Genomic DNA, 22,316 nt, shown 5'->3' with positions numbered 1-22,316 from the left:
CTGGGCCCATGACAGGTTGGGTGGTGCAGCCTGCTACACGCCGCCTCGTCGTCGTCAGAGCCGACGCCGCCTGAGACCCGGCCGCCGCGGGAATTCCGGCGGCCAGACAGCGGATTCCTCCACAGCTAGCGAAATCTCCCGGTGCCGGTAGTCTGGTACCGGGCCGAGATTCGAACCCCCTGACCCCTCTCCTGAGCACACGGCCACACACCCCATCTCTCGCGATGGCGGCCTCTGCCGCCGCGGGGCGGAAGTGGGACCCAACCGTCTCGTTGCGGCTGGGCCACCCTGCGCTGGTGCTCCTCGAGCGGTGCCGCGGGGCGCGGCCGTTCCGGGCCATCCTCGCCCACCTGCTTCGCCTCGGCCTCGCCTTGGAGACGTTCCCTATGAGCCGGCTCCTCCACTTCGCCACCGCCGTGTCCTCCCCGCGCCTCACGCGCGAGGCTGAGCTCCTCTTCCACCATTTCACGCCCCGCCCCAATCTCTACATCTATAACCTCATGCTCTCCGCGTCGGCGGCGTCGGCGGCGCGCGATTCCTCCTCGCCGCCCCAGGCGGCGGCTGTCTACCGTTCCATGCTCGCGTCGTCCGTCCTTCCCGACGAACAGACCTTCCTCGCGCTGCTGAGGTCGGTGGAACGCCTGTCCGCGGGGAGGCAGGTGCACGCCCATGTCGTCGTGAGCGGTTTCCACTCGCGCGTGTACCTGCGGAACTCGCTGATCAAGATGTACATCGACGCCGGGGATGTCGAGACGGCCGAGCTGATGTTCCGTTCTGCGCTGGTGTTGGATACCGTGTCTTGCAACATCATGCTATCAGGGTATGTGAATGAAGGGTGCAGCCTGAAGGCGCTGTGCTTTTTCCGAGATATGGCATCCAGGGGGATTGTTGCTGATCGGTATACAGCTGTTGCTCTGCTCACTTGCTGTGGGCGCCTGAAGACCGTGCTTCTTGGGAGGTCTGTTCATGGTGTCATTGTGCGGAGAATGGATGCAGGAGATAATTGGTTGATTCTGGTAAATGCTCTTCTGGATATGTATGCAAAATGTGGAAGAATGAATGCAGCTGAGAGAGTCTTTGGTGAAGCTAGTGAGAAGGATGGCATTTCATGGAACACTATGGTTTCAGGTTTTGCAAATGCTGGCATGTTGGACCTCGCTAGCAGATTTTTTTCTGAGGCACCTTCTAGGGATCTAATATCCTGGAATGCACTTCTCGCTGGATATGCTAGATACAAAGGTTTCAATGAAGTGATGAAACTATTCCATGATATGCTTGCCAGTTGTGTAAATCCGGACAAGGTGACTGCTGTTACCTTGATCTCTGTGGCCGCAGGTAAGGGATCATTGAATCATGCAAAGAGTATCCATGGTTGGGTGGTGAAACAATTTGGTCATCAGGATGCTTTTTTGGCATCGGCTCTTGTAGACATGCATTGCAAATGTGGAAATGTTAAGGTAGCTTATTATGTGTTTGAGAAAGCCTTGGACAAAGATGTTACCTTGTGGACAGCTATGATCTCTGGCCTTGCATTCAATGGCCATGGAACTGAAGCATTGGAACTATTTTGGAAGATGCAAACTGAGGCCATAGCACCTAATGGTGTCACATTGCTTGCTGTTCTCAGTGCATGCAGTCATGCTGGCCTTCTGGATGAAGGGTGTAGGATTTTGGATGCTATGAAGCAAAAATACAGTATCGAACCAGGGATAGAACATTTTGGATGTATGGTTGATCTCCTTGCACGGTCAGGTAAGCTGATTGATGCATTAGCTTTGGCTAGGAGGATGCCGATGAGGCCAAGTCGGTCTATATGGGGTTCCATTTTAAATGCGAGTTTGGCTGGTCAAAATACTGAAGTTGCAGAAATTGCTTCAAAAGAACTCCTTCGTCTTGACCCAGAAGACGAAGGTGGATATGTCTTGCTTTCCAACTTGTATGCGGCTGGAGGTCACTGGAACCACAGTGACGAAGTGAGGCAGAACATGAAAAGAAAAGGAGTGAAAAAATCAGCAGGTGCTAGTAATTTTGGATGTTGATGTTGTTGCTTCAGAACTTCAGATGCCAGGTAAGACTATGACTTATATATATATATATATTTTTAGAATGCAAGCTTCGTTCTTCTAATGAATGGATAATGTCTTGTACATTTCATTAAAAGTTACTAGAAAAGTTGGCGCAGCCTTGCCGTGCCCTCCTTTTCGAATGGGCCAGTGGCGATAATGATTGGAATGGGCCATGTTTTATATGCTAAGCCCAATGCTATAATGTCCATGGAGGGGATATAGTCCTTTGAATATGGACAGGACTGTAGTCTCTCTTGTTTGTTCCTGAATTGTGTTGCTGCTGGAATCAGTTGCGCCCTCAACATCTGTCGTGTGGGTGTTCACCCAATTGTGAAGTTTGTTCAGTCCGGTGATTCGCAAAGGAGTTTGCATGTCCTGGTAATCTTTTAAGTCACTAATCTTGAGTAGGTTCATGCATATATATATGTGTGCGCTTGTATGTACATATGTATCCATATACATGTACATATACTTATCTAGGAGCCCATGATATATTGGTTTGCATGCGGCAGTACGTGTGATTGATCAATGTGCAATACTTACCATGCTTGTGATACTACAGCTAAATCCACTGCTGATTACCATGCTTGTGATACTATTCAAGGGTCATGGAATCAGCTTAGACAAGCCTATGTTATGGATGAAATCTGCATTCACTTCACATGGAGGGACACTAAATTTTCTTCAACCGGAGAGGGGGGGGGGGGGGGGGGGAAGCCATGCTTAAACCAGGATATGGCAGTTTATAGTATAACAAACTTGTATTATATATATGTTTTGTATATAATTTAACATTAGACTATTTGTAGACCATGGTAAGGTAGAACTCTTTTTTAGAAAACGTTAAATATGTCTGTCCTTGAGCTGTTATATTTAGGGATATCGAGATAATAGATCTGTGCTAGAGCTTGAATATTGAGCTGTCTCTCAATCTATATTAACAAAGGTTACAGTTACTCATAGATTGTTCAAGAGCTGTAAAGAGCAAAGTATGTAGATAAGCTATTGAGTAATCTATCATAGTGATACTATATTTTTATTATTTTTACAGCAACAGATATGCATCTGCATTCTCTGCTACCTGCCTACCTATTGACACCAAAAGATCAGCAGCAGTTCTGTGTTGTCAGCAAAAGATATGCATGTGCATTATCTGCTACATATTTACACCAAAAGATCAGTAGCAGTTCTGTGTTGTCAGCAAAAGATATGCATAATGCATCTGCATTATCTGCTACCTCTTTATGCCAAAAGATCAGTAGCCACAAGCTTGATAAACGCACGATCCAAGGTTTAGATATTGCAGGCTTAATCGAGTACTGATTTGGATCTGTGGTCAAATTCCTAATTAAATGAAGATTTGGGCTTGAGAAAGAAATCAAACACTTTCTAGCCAGGTGGAGCAATAATCCGATGGCAACCTACCGTAGTCCAAACCAAACAAGATTCCCTAGTCAATTCCTAAATAAGGCGATATAAATGTATACACATACCAGGGACTTGATTGTGGTGCAACCTATCGTCATTGCTGACGGGAATATTGATTGGTCAAAGCTTGGTTTGTGTGGTCAGGTTTTCACGTTGTCTAGAAGAAAGGCCCAGTCCTACTACAGCTCTATTCAGCACTGAGATAAATAAAGTCTTGCGGAGGACGCTACAAGCCTATTCAGGAAGCGCCAACAAACAATGATAGAGTTTGCTGGGTGGTCAATAACTTGGCTCAGCAGGTCTCAAACACCTGCAGCATTTTGTAGTCCTACCTCACAAAGATGTAATTCATATATATTTGATAGATTGCACCTTACAATTCAAAATTGATGTAGTTTCGTACCTTCATATGGTTAGCTTATGATTACAAATACCATCATTTCAGGCCAAGAAAAGCTCCATGTTTCTCCTGACTCAATCTTTTGTGATAGACTGACTGATTGCTAGTAATTGCACATTCAAGAGCTAGCTGGGACACTCTGCAAACCAGCAAGAGGTACTACATTTCATCACTTGGATCCCCAGTACTTCCTATATGGACACCTTTTTTCTTTCTAAAATATGTTTTCGAGAAATGCCCTGCCCTTTTCATCTTGTATATATGAACACAAGTTTAAAAGGTGGTAGGTTATCAAATTGTTCAAGCCAGATGTGAGCTTTAATTTAACTAGCAGCTTGATGTCCGTCTAGCAGACAAATTGGCCGGATTAGCATGAAATGGTCCATGTATACACAATATAATCATTGCAAAACTTGCTGTATATTTGCACATTGAAAGGTGCACACGTAGGTACAGTACAAGGACTCGTTACCAAACTGTCTGATGTACAATATGGACTATACAGAAATAATAATAACCCTAGGTCATCTCTACTATTGCCGTGGATTACCGTCTGTAACAACACAACTGGATCCAATGGCCGTGAATTACTGACAACATGGCCCAATCAATAGCTCAAGGTTTGGTTGAGATTGCATATAAGAGATGGTTTGTCTTGATGAGGCAGAAAACTTAGTGCAGTAGGCTGTACCTGGATTGAGATGAAATCTGTGCTGCTTGTGTTAGCTGATAGCTATTCTGTCATATGTAAGTTTGAAATATACCAGGACACTGTTTCCAATTTGGTGATCTATGATAGTTTCAATGAAGTATGCCAACATGTCCATAGTTTATGCTAATATTGTGATTTAATAACCCTGCTTTCAACTTTCCTCCTGAAATTTGGGAATAATTTCTACACCGTTTAACGATGGTATGAGTCTGGTCAAATTATGTTATCTGCATGCTCTCTTGTGAAATTTTTGGGTCCTTCATGTTTATAAGAACTGAAGTCTTTAATTAACAATGAAAATTTCTATTGTGCTTGTAGCAGGAGCAATTCTCCAGGCTTTTGTACATTCAGAGGACCTAGCCCTTCCACTGGTAAGTGGTAACAAGATTTGCATCTAAAGTGATGTGTATTTGTGTTATTTCTTTTTGTCTGTTGCAGTTTCATGACGTGAACTGAATTGCTTGTTGACCTGATGTGCTTATGACTGACCAAGGCACCAACCCATTCAGGCAAGGTGGCAATGCAGTGATCTGGAAATTACAGTTTATAATCGCATTTGATAATGAAACTGATTGAAGGTAATGATTTTCTTTGTCCCATTATTTTTCAGGAAAAAACATCATGCGATTAATTCTGTCTAATTCTGTCCACACAATATACTGAAGATTGCACCGACCCATCACCACCTATATATTTTTTTTGGCTATGTATTTGACTGAACTAAAGGATTATGGCTGACAATCTTCCAGATTTTCACTCAATATCAACTGGGCAGTTCAGTGGCAATGCACACACGTACAACAAAGATGTCGAGTGACTGGTACAAATTTTTTAGATAGTTCTGACCGTGGAGAACAATTTTTTTTGAAACTTTCTGTTCGTGCTCCGTCGGCTTCTTGAAGATTTGGAATTTGGATCAGAAATTTCTGGGGCTCGCGGTTGCCCGTTTCCATGGTTCCTGCCCTGGCCCACTGCCCAGCCACCCACACAATATTCCAAGGGCAGTTACGGGAGTCAGGCGGCAGCATTTCGAAATTTTCGTCGCAGGCACGAGTAACCGCGCGCGCAACAAGCCCGCGCCGTCCTCACGAAAGCCACGAGCAGGCGACCTGAGCTTTTTGCCCTTTTTTGCAAATGCCACCCCACTTCTTTCCCAAACCGCACACTCAACCACAACTCTCGAAAGGTCCAAAACTCCGAACTCCTACGTCTCCCTGAAAAATATCTGCGTAGTTAGAGGTGCTGGATGGAGTTCTCCGCCTATAAGTCAAGTCGGCCGCAACCACCACCCAACCCGTAGCGCAAAAAAAAAAAAAAATCTCTGTTTCGTTAGTGCCTTGCGTGAGGAGGTCGGAGTCGGAGGCAGCCGAAAACTCAGGTAAGGGCTTCTTCCGCCGCGCTCTGGCCCCCGCCGTCTTATCCGAACCCGCTCGGGGCCCGATTCGCCGTTTGATTTCCCGAATCGGCGGCGAGATCCGCCTGATTCGCGCCTCGATCTGCGCTGATTCGGCCCGCGCGCCGTCGGATTCGGGTTTCTTCTGCCGCAGGGTCTCGAGTTTCCTCGGAGCGGAGGCGATGGCTGGGAAGGGAGGAAAAGGGTTGCTCGCCGCCAAGACCACGGCGGCCAAGTCCGCCGAGAAGGATAAGGGGAAGAAGGCCCCCGTCTCACGCTCCTCCCGCGCCGGCCTCCAGGTGACTTGCGCCCTCCCCCCCTTCCTTCCTTGCGCGTGCTGTGCTTTCCGCTCGGTTTGGCTTTGCGCGTCCCGCGTGCTAGGGCTCGTTTGGATTTGAACTGCCGCGGGCGCGCGGCCTCGCGCGCGGGCGTAGCTGCTGCGTATGAGATTTGTGTATTCTACGCGGATGAGATTTGTGTATTCTACGGGGCCGTGTGCGCGTTAGGTTTGACCATTTCAGGTTTGTACGGTTTGCTGAGGTGCCTTCGTTATGTGAGCGATGTCGATAGGCGTTAGATTCGCGCCCGAGTTGGATGAGCTGCGGCTTTGAAAAGCTTGCGCGCCCTAGTTGTGTCAGGTTTTTGAAAAATTAGGGCTTCAATTGTTGGTGCAAAGATTTTAGATCTAAAGCAGTGCTTGGTCTGTCTTTCTGTGTTATGTGGGCTACCGTGCACATGGCTGTGTCTGTTCTTTCGAGATGACTGTGTCTGTTCTTTTGAGCAATTGTAGGTTCTGTTCTTTTGAGCAATTGTAGGTTCTGGTAGGTTATGATTTCAGCGTCTATGTTAGGGTTTTAAAATTTGCGGTGATGCTAAGGCGGTGAGCAATTGGCATGTGTTTGGGCAGTCTATATTTCGTGATGATTGATTGATTATCTGGTCAGAACTCCTGAAGAGGAAATGGTACTTCCGTAATCCTTTCTGTTGCTTGGTAATGGGTATTTGGTGGGTCGACAAGATGGAAAGGGAAATCTCGTGGACGTCATCCATCAATAGTGCTAAATTGTCCTGTATGCAAAATATTGTACTTTGTTTTGGTTATGTCTTCTGTGTTGTCGCATCATTTTCACTGGTGGTGGAACATGTTTGTCATTACATGGTGCTGCTGACCAAGCATTTCTTGGAAATGTTATATGCAAAATGTTTGCTTATGTATTATTGTTGTCACTAGATTCTTGGAGTTTATGCTCTGCTAACACAGCTTTGATGTTGGTGTGATTTGATTAAGTGGTGCAAACACACTGACTCTGTTTTTTGTTTTTGTTCTGGTTATGCTGTGGTTATGCAGTGTTTACCTTGGCCTTGTTTAGTTCCCAAAATATTTTGAAAATTTTTTCACATTCCCCATCACATCGAAACTTGCGGCACTAAATATACATAAAAGAAATAACTAATTATACAGTTTACGTGTAATTTGCGAGACGAATCTTTTGAGTCTAGTTAGTCTATGATTGGACAATATTTGTCAAGGCCTTGTTTAGTTCCCCAAAAATTTTGCAAAATTTTTCAGATTCCCCGTCACATCGAATCTTTAGATGTATGCATGAAGTATTAAATATAGATAAAAATAAAAACTAATTGCACAGTTTGGTCGAAATTGACGAGACGAATTTTTTGAGCCTAGTTAGTCCATGATTGGACAATATTTGTCAAATACAAACGAAATTGCTACAGTGCTCATTTTGCCAAAAATTTTGGAACTAAACAAGGCCCAAATACAAACAAAAGTGCTATTGTTCATATTTTGCAAAATTTTTTGGAAGTAAACAAGGCCTTGATATGTGATTGCTAATTTTCACTGTTGTTGTTTCAGTTCCCTGTTGGACGTATCCACCGTCAGCTGAAGCAGAGGACTCAGGCAAATGGCCGTGTTGGTGCCACTGCAGCTGTGTACTCCGCTGCCATCCTGGAGTACTTGACTGCTGAGGTTCTGGAGCTGGCTGGGAATGCTAGCAAGGATCTGAAAGTCAAGCGTATCACCCCTCGCCATCTGCAGCTGGCCATTCGTGGAGATGAGGAGCTGGACACCCTCATTAAGGGAACCATCGCAGGCGGAGGTGTCATCCCGCACATTCATAAGTCCCTGATCAACAAGTCTTCCAAGGAGTGAAGACTAGGGATGTGCATCTTTAGTTTAAACTGGACTTTTGTGCTCTCCTCTGTGAGTCCCTGTCGTCGTGTAGGTTTTAGTTGAGCTGTCAGGTTGGAGTGATCCTTCTGTGTAACGCTTGCCTGGTACTGCTTCAGTTATTTGGACACTGTGTTTGTGTTGAGTTGTTAACTTCAGGGGTGCAAACCTGGATGCTTATTTAGTTATGTGACTATCTGGCACTATTCGGTTTATGCTGTGGTTTGTTTTCATGTTTTGCAATTTCTTTTTTTTCTCGTTGCAATTATGCTTTGAATATGTTGTGGGTGGGGTGCTGTGGGGCAGTGGAGGGCTCAGATTTGTCATTTGTGCTGGTTGGTTGGTTGTTTGGATGCTCTGCTCAGGACCAGAGCATACTGCTATTCTTCCACCTGTCTGCTGTGTGGTCTTGTTCATTTTGGCTGGCTTGTAATCTGTGAATGGATGGCAGTCGGGTTCTTTGTTCTGAATGACAGTTATGTTTATGTTTGTTCTCTGCCGGCCGCAGTGCAGTCTTATATGGCTACATATCCGTGGTGGATGGCTGGATGCTTGCATTGCCGCATCATAGGCAAATGAAGCAGTCACCTTATAGTTGAGCAGTTTCTCTAAGAATTCCTTGAAAAAGTCGGTATTCTTCCTGCACTACAAAACTCCGGACTCCACAGACCACAAGTACGTACGAATCGAATCTAGATGTCTGGGATTGGAACAAATCACTTTCACTGACGATTATTTTTCTTACTCCAGGTCCAGGGTGGTCTGGTCTTTAGAGCTGCTGGGTGTGGAGTAATCAAGGAGCCATGCTACACCATATTACGTCTTTTGAAGTCAAATTCCAACACAAAGGAACAGGTTCATCCCGAGAAACTTGCTCTGTACTTGCATCCCGGGACAGCATCTCCATCACCGCCTCTCGCTGCCCTCTTGCTGCAATTCACCTGCTCTTTACAACGCCAGTTCCAGCAAGGCCTTGCGTGGCACAGATGGTAGCGCCTTTTGTCTCAAGCTGCACTACGTGTGGGGCTGCCTGGACAGTGGCCGCTGTGCTGAGTTGGAGGCGCGGGCAAAGCGCCGGAAATGATTAGGAAAACCACGAGGACCGCCGTTTTTTTCCACAAAACCCACCGTCCAGTCATCTTTACTTACTCGTCCATCAGTTTCCAAGCACAGGATGCTTCCGCCCTGCTTCCCTTCCCTACTCCCCTCCTTCCCTCCCTATATCTCTCTGCTTGCTCCTCGCACCAGCAGCATACATACCTCTTCACCTACCTTCTCAATCTCGGTCTCTCCTCTGGCAACTGGCACCGGTCTAGTGACTAGTGTGGTTTTGGCGTGGCTAGTATAGCTTTTCCTGTCAGGGATTGGCAGTTGCATGGACGGGCTGACGGACGAGCAGAGGCTCGCGTTCCAGGAGGCCTTCTCCCTCTTTGACAAGAACGGCGACGGTATTATCATTACCTCTCCTCTGGTCTTCTCTCAGACTTTCACCATGGCTTAGCTTGCTTTTGATTTGAGTTGGTGCTTGTTCCTGAGATTGTTTCTTTTGCTTTCCCTTGCTCAGTTAGACTTGTAGTTGCTGGGTTTTGGAAGCAATGCACTCTTCTGCAATCTGCATGTGCCTTATACAGCATGTCCAATCCATTTTTCTTCCCAGCTTTTGATTAACAAGATATTAATCATGTTAGGCAGAATTTTTATTGCATCCCTATAGTTGAGGCCCGGCCTTTTTTTTAGAAAAATAGGAGAAAGTTTGTCAATAGAGAACAAGTGGTTCTAACCTGCATCATCTGTTAGTTTGGAGTTTTTTTTAATGTACTGTTCTAGTGTAATTTTGTGTGCTGTCAACTGTCAAGCAATAGCGTTCAAGAAAGCAATAGATGGACCACTGTATTTTGCGGCGAGATGCTTCCTTGAAAGTTCTTTTAGCTATGTAGTGGTGACAGAAATGTGTTGTATTACTACTAACTCTTTTAGCTTACTTTAGTCAAAGAAGCTTTCTGGTTGTGACAAAAAAAAAAGGTTTACTATGGGCTCAGTTTTGCTTTCCAGAAGGGTCTTAAATCTTTCCTGTGAGTTATCCGCTTGATTCTTTAGGGAAAGTTGAAGTAATCCTCGTCACGTCTTTGGAAACTATGTTTTGTGATGCTTGTGGTTGAAGTGTTGACATTATTAGCCAATCATACTCTAGCTTTGGACATCTCTATCCTAGTCAAAAGTTCTGACCAAGCTTTCCACCTGTCGTCTTGCATTGGACTCCTGATCCTATGCTTGGATTTGCTGAGACCTGTGTGCGTGCAATCACAGGCTTTTCTTTTCTATGAGTAGTTGACATGTGGAATGCAACTTTGCCATGTGTAGGATGCATCACCATGGAAGAGCTGGCTGCGGTGACTCGCTCCCTAGGTCTCGATCCGAGTGATCAGGAGCTCAATGACATGATGAGCGAGGTTGATACGGATGGCAATGGAATCATAGATTTCCAGGAGTTCTTAAGCCTCATTGCCCGGAAGATGAAGGTGAATTTCTCATTTGCCTATCACGAATACTTCAAAAGTATCTCAATCTGAAAGTTGACAACACCTGCTTGCAGGATGGCGATGGCGATGAAGAGCTCAGGGAAGCCTTCGAGGTCCTGGACAAGGACCAGAATGGCTTTATCTCCCCAATTGAGGTAATTTCTTTGTGCCCCAGCAAGTTTAGACGATGCTGTTTTCATTCTTTCATTCTTGTTCGTGTTGGTGGTGAAGCTGAGGACAGTGATGACCAATCTTGGTGAGAAGATGACCGATGAGGAGGTTGAACAGATGATCAGGGAAGCAGACACCGATGGTGACGGGCAGGTGAATTATGACGAGTTTGTGCTTATGATGAAGAATGCTGAGCGGAAAATATCTGGATGAAGGGTGCAATATGAAACTAGTAGTCCTCTTGATCGGATTCTTATGTCACAAATCTAGTACTGTAAATTGCAATTGTGTGCTCAGTATTATGATTGTGTTCTTTGAAGTGTTGTGAGCAGGTTGCCGTGTTTAAGGTTGTGCTCTGTTTCAGACTGGACTGTTAACTATGTAAACATTAATTTTTAGATTTCTAGATTTGCCACAGATATCTAGAAGTTCATGTGCACCCATGCTCGTTGATTCTTGAAGTTATGCTAAGAATCTATGTTGTCTTTTCCAGTCATTTCCACGTTCAGCCATTTTATCTCTTCTTAATCATGAATATTTTCTCTTTGTTTCTGCCATCTGGCCCTGTTTGAATACCCCCTCCGATTATAATGATCATATAAACAAATTTTGATCCAAACAAGATTGTTATATGATAGGTTATTATAATCAAAACTCTTGATTACCATAATCCTGTAATCCAGATGAGAGTAGGTTATAGGGGACTATGGATGTTGAAAGTCCAACTTGCCCTCAAACGATTGTCCAACTTGCTCTGAACCGATTGTCCAACTTGCCAAACTATAAAGGATAAGATAGGAATCTCACTTTAACCAACCATAACCAATCACCATAATCCATTGACCCAAACACTCATTATTAAAATCTATAATTCCAATTATAATAATTCTACATATGATCCAGATTACAATAAACCAACTGTGATCCAAACAAGCTCTTGCAAGTAGTGAATCCAATACCAAATGTGAAGTCACACAAAAAAGGTTGCGGCTTCCAAAAGATCAAAACCATGAGGACATAAGGTTAACCCAATAACTTATGCTCATTGATAAAAGTACAAAAAAGTACATGCTTAAAGAGAACTAGTGATAAAACAGGGTCATCATTACGGAGCCTGAACGGCAGAAGACAGGGTTTTAATTATATCACCACAATGTATATGTACAATCTGGCAGACGATACATAGCCTGTCCTTATTAACACCAAACATTTGATGTGCTCTACTGCATGTGCAGCACTGCCAGCAGATAGGGCACACCAGTCACAAAAGCACACATTAACGTCCGAACCAAGCCCAGTGTTTTTAAGTCTTACAGCCGGTATACAATCATATAACATCGGTTCTATGTCGCAAAGAACCGCTTGCGCTGATATAATAGGATTCCTTATCTGAAGCACTTCCCAGATTTTAGGCTGCAACTGGTTCTCGCAGCTTGCTGCTGCCCTCAGATGGCACCAAGCTGTCATAGTATTCAACGAGTACTTTCCAGCCACCCGGGCACATAAAACCATCTGGGGGATTCTCGCGGTTCTTGGCAAGAGTGCGCATCTGAACAAGGCATGATTTGTTAGGGTTTGGCCACAAAGGATTGGTGCTGAAATTTACAACATCCTAGCAATAGTGAAAACTTACCTTTGTGCCAGAGATGAAGAGGAAATCATCTTTCCTTGATGGATCAAAGAAATCCATTTTCTTTTGCTTTGTGTCATATGCAGCCACCTGATCCAAAATAAGAGAAAATAAAAATGTCAAGAAAACAGAAAAACAATCTTTTCTTGATAATTAAATGACGTGTTTGGCATCAAGATTGGCATGTGTAAAGATGTGCAGCAAAATGTTAATTGCAATATGTTGTTCTCTACTCACTGGATATGCATCGAAGGAAAAAAAAACTGGTCAGGAAGGATGACATACCTTGAATGGAAGGATGTTGAGCCTCTCAAGACCAGGAGCCATGCTCAAAACCTTCTTTCCATGATCCGCATCATAGAGGTCCCTTTTCTCTGTGGGATGGCTCATACCAGCAGGATCCCTTCCAACAATATAGAAATTTGCGCCAGCATTAATACGAGCCTTAGCATGCCACTGAACCTCGGTTGGCCCAGCATAATGCATTGGAGAGGGAAAGATCGCAACAACAGTTGATTCTGGGTTGAGGACACCTTCCTCAAGAACCTAGTAGAAATCAACAACGTTAGAACAGTACAAGAATCAGAACTTAAACATAGTATATTGGACCCATTAAACCACCTGCTTCATTACAGGAAAAGACATCACTCTATTTGCACTGGAGTTTTAAGTAATTGTTGTACTACAATCTAAGTGATGTTCTGGAATTTAGATAAACTTTGGGTACACTTTTCTGGAAGATTAGGCATATTTCTCAGTGCCAAGAGCAATTTCCATAAAAAAAAACTCAAATTCTTTGCTGTTGTTGACAACAGAATTTTTCAATGCTGACATAGCAGTTTCCATCAAAACAAGATGTTTAGTTCGAGGATATAGCTGCTACTACAGAGTAAACAGGAACCCAATTATTGAGAATTTGATATTCAAGGGAAGAGAAGAATTATAGCAGCTGAATACCTTCTCATGTTGCTTCATTCTCCAACTAAGAGGCACATCATCTGCTTTTGTGAATCCTCCCAGTGGATGGAGCAGAAGAACAGGATTTTTATAACCCATCTCAAGGAGGCGTTTACGTGTGTCGGTCATAAGCAGAGCATGCCCATTGTGTACAGGATTGCGAAGCTGAAAGGCAAATACCGCATCAGCATTGCGCCTGGCAAACTCTTCACGCAGCTGTGCTGGAGACAGGCGATACTGATCTAGACCATCATTGTACTTGATTGGTTCTATAACCTCCAAGTCCCCACCAATCAACCAGTCACCAGCATTGGTAATTGCCTCCTCGACATAAGGTAATCCAGGTGCAGTTGTCCCCCATGTCCTTGCTATTCTTTCTTCCTTATTATGCTTATAGATCTCGATGCTGCAAAAGAAAGGAAAGAGTGTTAGGTTTGCTAAGACCATGGTGTTGTAACTTTCCCTTCCTCTTAATGAAAGACTTGCTCAGGAACATTCATGAAGGAGAGAAAAGAGTGTTACAGCAGGGAGTGAAAAAAAATCTGACATTCGTTTCATATCAACAGGTTATGCAGTACATTTAATAATAACAATAACATCATATTTTCATTAGTAATCAGATAAGTATCTACAACAAAGCATGTGTTTTCCTCGTGCCTTAAGATTACAGAGGCACAGAGACGTATATGGTTGACGTTATTACGTCACCAGACACATTCTGTAAAACCGACATTCTATTTCCCTCTTTTCCTTTCCGATGATTTGACACCTCTAGGAGTTTGTGAACAAGGATGAGGTAAAACTATTAGCATGACATGTGAGGATATTATCACGTGACACTTTTAAATGAATATACTTAAAATACTGGGACGCGGCGAAATGTGAAACACAATATGTACTAGGGGAAGTGATCTAAGATTAAGAATAATACAGCCAGTCCGAGGGTATGTCTATTGGCATATACCAACCGCGACTTGGCTGACAATGACCAACCGTGACTTGGCATGACGCTACTTCTCACTAGAATAGTAGAATTGACCCTTGATATGAGTCTAGTTTATAGAAATTTCCCCTTACAACAGTTAGCTCTACATTACCAAGTTATGTATCATTCAGTAGATGACTGGTAACAGATAAACAGAATCAGTACTAACATAGTAACATTATGGAAGGCACCTAACAGAATCAGTACTAACATAGTAACATTGTTGAGAAGGTCAAGCCCTGCACCTGATGAAAGAGGTAAGGCATGGACGTTCTGAATCCATGTAACTTTTTGTAGCTAAAGAGGTTATTCAAGAACCTAATTAACCAGAAGCACAGGCTCACAATTCCAAACCCAACTTGCAACTAGCAGCAAATATGACTTTTGCGCAATCATAAGATCCTCACATGTTATTTCGATCATCTTCAGCTACCAATGCATATAGATACAGGCATAGGAACAGTGACAGGACAAACTGACAAAGAAACAAACAACAAAGGGGGAATCGGTTTGTCTTACTCGCTGAGGACGGCGATGGGGCGGTCGCGTTGGTCGACGAGCGCGACGCGCGTGGCGCCGTCGGCCTGGATGGCCCTCCGCTGTGCGTCCCCAAGGGAGAGCACGATGGGGACGGACATGTTGACCATCCTGCCATCCGCGCCGCGGATGGCATTGAAATGAAGTGCTTGGAGGAACTCATGCTCGCGCATGAACCCTTGCAGCGGGCTCGCCCACCCTTCGCTGAGGACGTGGACCCATTCCTTGTCGACGCGGCTGAGGCGCAGGCGGTGCGGCAGCTCGGCCGCCTCCCGCCGCAGCGCCGCGCGCCGCCCGCCCTCCTCGGGCGCCACCAGGTCCACCAGCCGCCCGCCGTCGGGCTCGATCAGGCTGGCCCGGCACCGCACCCCGCGGCGCTGCGCCACCGCTTTGGCCTCGGCGGTCCCCGCCTTCACGCCCACCCGCACACCCACCTTGGCGCTACCCACACCCACCGCCGCCACGGCCACCCGCGCCGGCGCCACGGCGCGGTCCCGGCCCGGCTGTGCGGCGAGCTGCGATAACCCCGCGAGGAAAGCAGCCTGCGTCGCCATGGCAAGGTGGGAGGGCGCTGCTGCTGCTGCTGCTGCTCGATTCGGCTCGGCCGGTGGCGCGCCTCGTCCACCTCTGCCTCTTCCACCTCACCACCTGGTGGTGTCCTCTTTATATCGCGGGTGCGTTTTGTTTGGTTTTGTAAAATTGGCGGCCACCACCGGACCTTCGCAGTGGCTGCGTGGGTGAATTGATTAGGAAAAGGCAAGAGGGGGAGGCGGGTGTGCGTGAACCTGGATGGGATTGCGGGGAGGGAGGCCATGGGCGCGGTGAACGTAGCCTGCCGAGCGGGGAACGTGGGGCAGGGTTAATGGGGGTCGATGAGGATGGATCATGCCTGCTTGGCTTTTGGTGTTTTGTTTAGGATGGTGAGCAGGTTGGATTTGGACTGCTGTTAGTGTGTGTGTGTGTGTGTGTGATGACACCTTTCTAACGTCTGAACCTATGTGTCTTTGGTAGTGAGGGATTCTCTGCGCAGACTAGGTCTGTGGCACACTGGTTCATAGCTACGGAGTTTATATCGTTCATGAATTGAGAGAAGATTTGGGTGACAGAACGGCTGCTCGTTTGCCTCGTAAGCCATGATAAAAAGTATTGTTAGCTGATTTATTATAAGAGAAAAACACTGCTGGATAGCTGATAGATTCGGCTGGTTTGTTGTGAGCTGTTTGTTTTTATCAAACACTCTTTTCTAAAACAGCTTCATACTGAAGCTATTTTTCTTTTTCTTTTACAAATACATGAGTTAAGATGAAATTGTAAAAATAGCTTATCCTAGTTCTCTCTTCCATTTCTTTCCTTCATCTATTATTTAGTTCCTGAAAATTTTTGTAAAAACCTCGAAACCGCAAAACCCTCAACAGCCAAACCTGACACCTTGGTTTTGGTGTTTAGTTTAAAACATTTTCATATTTTGATATGGTTAATATATATATAAAAAAACATATCTTTTTGTGATATTGAATGAAAAAAATTTTATATGAAAATTATAGATCCAGATGAGATCTACAACTTTTTAATTTTAAGTTTTTCCATTTAAAGTCATTAAGATGCTAAAAAAAATTAATAACATATTTACACCTAAAGATACTTTTGACTTTTCACAACCACGGTTTGACACTATTAGAGCCTAATCTAATGGCGGTGGTCTGGAGGGCAAAAAAATTGAATTAGTGGCGCTGAAGTCTGTTGAATTTTTTCAGTGGCTCACAAGTGAAGGGTCGAGATGGCGGACTAGAGGGGGGGTGAATAGTCATTTCTAAAATTTATTACGCCGGCTAACCGAAACAAATGCGGAATTAAAACTATCGGTCTAGCTAAGACTACACCCCTCTATCTAAGTTCTCTAGCACTTTGTAAAAGATCCTAAACAAGCAAACAAGGTGCTACCTTAGTGAAGGGTCGAGATGACGGACTAGAGGGGGGGTGAATAGTCCTTTCTAAAACTTTAACACGCCGGCTAACCGAAACAAATGCGGAATTAAAACTATCGGTCTAGCCAAGACTACACCCCTCTATCTAAGTTCTCTAGCACCTTGAAAAGATCCTAAACAAGCAAACAAGGTGCTACCTTAGCAAGAGCTCACCTAACCACAATTCTAGGAGCAAGGTCACACAAACCTATGCAACTAGTACTTTGCAAACTGGGGGAGCTCCTACTCAAACTAGTGAGGCAAAGCGCACAAAGCCTAAGCTCACTAGCAAGCTCAATAACAAGGCAACTAATGCCAAATTAGAGAGCGCAACTTACTTAGCTACACAAACTAAGCAATGTGACTAACAAGGTTACACAAACCAAATTAGTCACGCAAGGGAACTACTTCTAGCTACACAAGCAAGAAGGTAACTAGCAAGCTACACAAGCTTAACTAATTACAAAAGCAACTACACAAGCATAAGTATATAAAGAAAGTAAATACAAGCTCGTGTATAGCGAATGCAAACCACGAGAAGAGTAGACAACGTTGACACGGTGATTTTTACCGAGGTTCACTTGGTTGCCACCAAGCTACGTCCTCGTTGTGGCGATACACCCACTTGATGGATCACGAGCTAATTGCCATTCCAAAGCCAAACCCTCAGCGGGTGCCGCACATCCACTCTCAAGATGGGGATCCTCCAAGCCACAAGCAATCCACTAGAGTTGCTCTTCGCGATCCCCGCGGGGTGAGCACCGTATCCCTCACAATCTCTTCTCCGGAGCACCGCACAATCTCCTTGCGTGCTTCGACGGAGTCACAAGCCACCAAGCCGTCTAGGAGGTGGCAACCTCCAAGAGTAACAAGCACCACCGGCTTGCAACACGAACACCTAGTGCCACTCGATGCAATCTCTCAATGCAACGCACTAGAATCGCTCACTCACACAATCGGATGATCACTATCAAGCATATGTGAGTTAGAGGCTTCACTAGCACTCCCCAAGCATGGACACTCAGTCCCAAGAGTGCTCAGCACCAGCCAAGGCAGGCCACCACTTCTATTTATAGCCCCAAGGGCTAAACTAGCCGTTGCCCCTTCACTGGGCAAAACACGTGGGCACCGGACGATCCCAAGAAGCCACCGGACGCTCAACCCCCACCATCCGGTGCTCAGCTGACTGCCACGCGTCACTAGCCGTTTGAAGTCGACCGTTGCCGCCAACGGCTACATCGCACGCGCGCCTGCACAGCACCACCGGACGCTCTACTGCGTCACACCGGACGCGTGTGGTGCTCACCGGACTCGTGCGCAGAGAGCTCTGCAAACTCGCACGGTCACCGGATGCAAGCCACCGGACGCACCCTAAGCGTCCGGTGCTCACCGGTCAGAAACTCCTCGCGCGCTCTTGGTGACGTCACGCACCGCCGGACGCTCGAACAGTAACCGCCCAGCGTCCGGTGCCAGCGTCCGGTGCGCTCTGCTCACTGAGTCAAAGACACCACACCGGACGCTCTGGACTAGCGTCCGGTGCTGCCAACACCAGCGTCCGGTGAGTGTTTCTCAGCCCGTGACTTCTCCAAAATTCCCACCGGCGCAATAGAAAATATGCACTTAATTTTCTCAAAAGCGCCGAATCCCGCCGAGCAAGCTCGGCGGGAGGGAGAGAGAAACCCAAACCCCTCTCAACCCTAGGAACTCCACCTCCTTTGTAAATGTGCTAACACCACTAAGTGTACACCACCATGTGCAAGTGTGTTAGCATTTTCACAAACATTTTCTCAAAGGAGTTAGTTTCTCAAACTTGCCACGCCACTCGATCCTAACACGTATGCAAAGTTAAATCGCTCAAGTGGCACTAGATGACCGATATGCAAACAAGTTTGCCCCTCTTGATAGTACGGCCATCTATCCTAAATCCGGTCATAAACTTCTCTACACACCTATGACCGGTGAAATAGAAATGCCCTAGGTTATACCTTTACCTTGCGCTTTCCATTCCATCTCCTCCAATGTTGATGCAACACATGCACCAACCAATCACCAAATGATATGATCCATTTCATATCATCACGTGACCGTATTGGTTCATCGATCTTGACCTCACTTGCTCTTCACCGTTGCCTCGGTCCATCGGCACCAAGTCTTGCTCAAGCTTCACCGTCACACGCGGTCCCTCGCTTCAAAGCCTCCGACTTGCCCTTCACTCTTGCAACCGGTCCATCAAGCCAAGCCTCATCTTGATCTTCTCCACCTTGGTCACATGACTCCATGTCATGTCTCATATGCAATGAGCTCCTCCATCATCACATCATCACCCGTGGACTAATCTCCTGTGTATCTCACATAAACACTATTAGTCCACCTAAGTTGTCACTCAATTACCAAAACCAAACAAGGACCTTTCACTTAGCAAGAGCTCACCTAACCAATTCTAGAAGCAAGGTCACACAAACCTATGCCACTAGTACTTTGCAAACCGAGGAGCTCCTACACAACTAGTAAGCAAAAGCACAAAGCTCCTAAGCTCACTAGCAATGCTCAATAACAAGGCAACCAATGCTAAATTAGAGAGCGCAACTTACTTAGCTACACAAACTAAGCAATGTGACTAACAAGGTTACACAAACCAAATTAGTCACGCAAGGGAACTACTTCTAGCTACACAAGCAAGAAGGTAACTAGAAAGCTACACAAGCTAACTAATTACAAAAGCAACTGCACAAGCACAAGTATATGAATGTAAGAACAAACTTGTGTTAGGGACTTGCAAACCAACGGAAAGAACAAATGTTGACACGATGATTTTCTCCCGAGGTTCACTTGGTTCCCACTAAGCTACGTCCCCGTTGAGACAAGCTCCAAGGTTGCCGCCGGTCCTCTTACTAGTGGTGACCCGCAAGTCACACTCTCCCATGTGGAGTGCTTACCACAAGCTCTAGCACTTGACTCGACCGGACCACTCGTCGCTCTTCACGTCTCGCTCAACTAGAGTTGCTCTTCGCGATCCCCGCGGGGTGAGCACCGTACCCCTCACAATCTCTTCTCTGGAGCACCGCACAATCTCCTTGCGTGCTTCGACGGAGTCACAAGCCACCAAGCCGTCTAGGAGGTGGAAACCTCCAAGTGTAACAAGCACCACCGGCTTGCAACACGAACACCTAGTGCCACTCGATGCAATCTCTCAATGCAACGCACTAGAATCACTCACTCGCTATAGATTCACACTCTTGCAAGCACAAGTGAGTTAGAGGCTTTCCTAGCACTCCCCAAGCATGGACACTAAGTCCCAAGGGTACTCAACGCCGGCCAAGACCGGCCACCACTTCTAATTATAGCCCCAAGGGCTAAACTAGCCGTTGCCCCTTTACTGGACAAAATACGTGGGCACCGGACGCTCACAGGGAGCCACCGGACGCTCAACCTCCAGCGTCCGGTGCTCAGCTGACCGCCACGTGTCACTAGCCGTTTGAACTTGACCGTTGCCGCCAATGGCTACTACGTACGCATGCCTGCACAGCACCACCGGACGCTCTACTGCGTCACACCGGACGCGTCCGGTGCACACCGGACTCGTGCGCAGAGAGCTCCGCAAACTTGCACGGTCACCGGACGCTAGCCACCGGACACACCCTGAGCGTCCGGTGCTCACCGGACTCATGCGCAGAGAGGGTCGCCAAACCACCCGCACACCGGACGCTGAGCACCGGACTCACCCCGGTGCGTTCGGTGCACTCTGCTACACCCGACAGCACACCGGACGCTAAAGGCCAGCGTCCGGTGCCTCTGCGCAGAGCGTTCGGTGAGTGTTTCCGCGACTTCTCTAAATTTCCCACCGGCGCAATAGAAAATATGCACTTAATTTTTCTCAAAACCCACACCCCTCTCAACCCTAGGAACTCCACCTCCTTTGTAAAGTGTGCCAACACCAACAAGTGTACGCCACCATGTGCAAGTGTGTTAGCATTTTCACAAACATTTTCCCAAAGGAGTTAGCCTCTCAAACTTGCCACGCCACTCGATCCTAACATGTATGCAAAGTTAGATCGCTCAAGTGGCACTAGATGACCGATATGCAAACAAGTTTGCCCCTCTTGATAGTACGGCCATCTATCCTAAATCTGGTCATAAACTTCTCTACACACCTATGACCGGTGAAATGAAAAAGCCCTAGGTTATACCTTTGCCTTGCGCTTTCTATTCCATCTCCTCCAATGTTGATGCAACACATGCACCAACCAATCACCAAATGATATGATCCACTTCATATCATCACATGACTGTATTGGTTCATTGATCTTGACCTCACTTGCTCTTCACCGTTGCCTCGGTCCATCGGCGCCAAGTCTTGCTCAAGCTTCACCGTCACACGCGGTCCCTCGCTTGAAAGCCTCCGACTTGCCCTTCACTCTTGCAACCGGTCCATTGAGCCAAGCCTCATCTTGATCTTCTCCACCTTGGTCACATGACTCCATGTCATGTCTCATGTGCAATGAGTTCCTTCATCATCACATCATCACCTGTGGACTAATCTCCTGTGTATCTCACATAAACACTATTAGTCCACCTAAGTTGTCACTCAATTACCAAAACCAAACAAGGACCTTTCAACAAGGAAACGAGGGAGTATTTACAATAGAGTAGTTTTGGAGCCTGGATTTTTTGTGGAGCCTTTGCCACACATAACACCATACTAATAATAGCAAGGCTAGACAAATATATAATAAATAAATTAGAACACCATACTAATTATATATAGCATACAAAGAAACTTAGACAACCACAATAGTTTTAATCCTAAACTAAAATAATCACTACTCCCCAGTTCCATTAAAAGTGTCATTTTTTACTTTTGGATATCGTTTTTTATCATTCGTCTTTTTTTTATAAAATATAAAATAAATAAATTATTATTAAAGTATCTCTAATAATAAAATAAGTTATAAGAAAACAACTAATATTTAGGCCAGTCTCAGTGAGGGTTTCACCAGGATGTCATGCACATTTATTAGACCATCATGTCAGCAAAACTGCACTTTTTGCATGAAAGAAGGAAGTAGTTTCACCATAACTCCACGGGCGTTGTTTCCCACGGGATGAAATCCCCACTGAGGGTGAATTCGTTTCACCATCTTGCATATGATCCAATCATTTTGCAGCAATTAAATATTTTGCTTAGCCTTGGAAATAACAAAGTGAAATGCTCGATTGTTAGGGTTATTTCAAAGATGGTTTCATTTCAATCTCGATGACGTGTTGGTATGTGAAACCGTGCAGTGACATTGTCCATTGAGACTGTCCTTATACAAAAATTTTGAATAAGACGAATGATCAACAAGATAGTACGGAGTCCAAAACAT

The 22,316-nt window shown here is 45.6% G+C and overlaps 4 protein-coding genes across 16 annotated transcripts; 3 read left to right on the top strand and 1 right to left on the bottom strand.

Annotated features, from left to right (window-relative positions):
* LOC8060485 (pentatricopeptide repeat-containing protein At3g04750, mitochondrial) lies at positions 1-5,683 on the top strand. Of its 13 annotated transcripts, XM_021448326.1 has the most exons (7): positions 1-2,068; positions 2,162-2,444; positions 3,639-3,837; positions 3,940-4,050; positions 4,925-4,977; positions 5,116-5,184; positions 5,356-5,683. In XM_021448326.1, exon 1 carries the CDS (start codon positions 225-227, stop codon positions 2,037-2,039), a length of 1,815 nt encoding a protein of 604 aa, XP_021304001.1. In that variant the 5' UTR covers positions 1-224; the 3' UTR covers positions 2,040-2,068; positions 2,162-2,444; positions 3,639-3,837; positions 3,940-4,050; positions 4,925-4,977; positions 5,116-5,184; positions 5,356-5,683. The 13 variants fall into 13 exon arrangements, with proteins under 13 accessions (XP_021304001.1, XP_021303671.1, XP_021303318.1 ...); XM_021447996.1 differs by having other exon boundaries at positions 4,925-5,120; positions 5,217-5,683; XM_021447643.1 differs by lacking the exon at positions 5,356-5,683 and having other exon boundaries at positions 4,928-4,977; positions 5,116-5,223.
* Positions 5,854-8,402, top strand: LOC110431421 (probable histone H2A variant 3). Its single transcript, XM_021450704.1, has 3 exons — positions 5,854-5,984; positions 6,154-6,298; positions 7,873-8,402. Exons 2-3 carry the CDS (start codon positions 6,182-6,184, stop codon positions 8,167-8,169), a joined length of 414 nt encoding a protein of 137 aa, XP_021306379.1. The 5' UTR covers positions 5,854-5,984; positions 6,154-6,181; the 3' UTR covers positions 8,170-8,402.
* Positions 8,952-11,373, top strand: LOC8085958 (calmodulin-like protein 4). The gene is made up of 4 exons (XM_021450203.1): positions 8,952-9,635; positions 10,549-10,706; positions 10,781-10,861; positions 10,938-11,373. Exons 1-4 carry the CDS (start codon positions 9,563-9,565, stop codon positions 11,088-11,090), a joined length of 465 nt encoding a protein of 154 aa, XP_021305878.1. The 5' UTR covers positions 8,952-9,562; the 3' UTR covers positions 11,091-11,373.
* LOC8060484 (ATP-sulfurylase 3, chloroplastic) lies at positions 11,961-15,701 on the bottom strand. Its single transcript, XM_002463851.2, has 5 exons — positions 14,969-15,701; positions 13,465-13,870; positions 12,793-13,053; positions 12,511-12,597; positions 11,961-12,426 (listed from the first exon to the last, which is right to left on the bottom strand). Exons 1-5 carry the CDS (start codon positions 15,538-15,540, stop codon positions 12,286-12,288), a joined length of 1,467 nt encoding a protein of 488 aa, XP_002463896.1. The 5' UTR covers positions 15,541-15,701; the 3' UTR covers positions 11,961-12,285.

Source organism: Sorghum bicolor, chromosome 1 (assembly GCF_000003195.3).
Source record: "Sorghum bicolor cultivar BTx623 chromosome 1, Sorghum_bicolor_NCBIv3, whole genome shotgun sequence".
In the NCBI taxonomy this organism is placed as follows: Eukaryota; Viridiplantae; Streptophyta; class Magnoliopsida; order Poales; family Poaceae; genus Sorghum; species Sorghum bicolor.
This window is presented reverse-complemented; position numbering and strand designations above follow the sequence as displayed.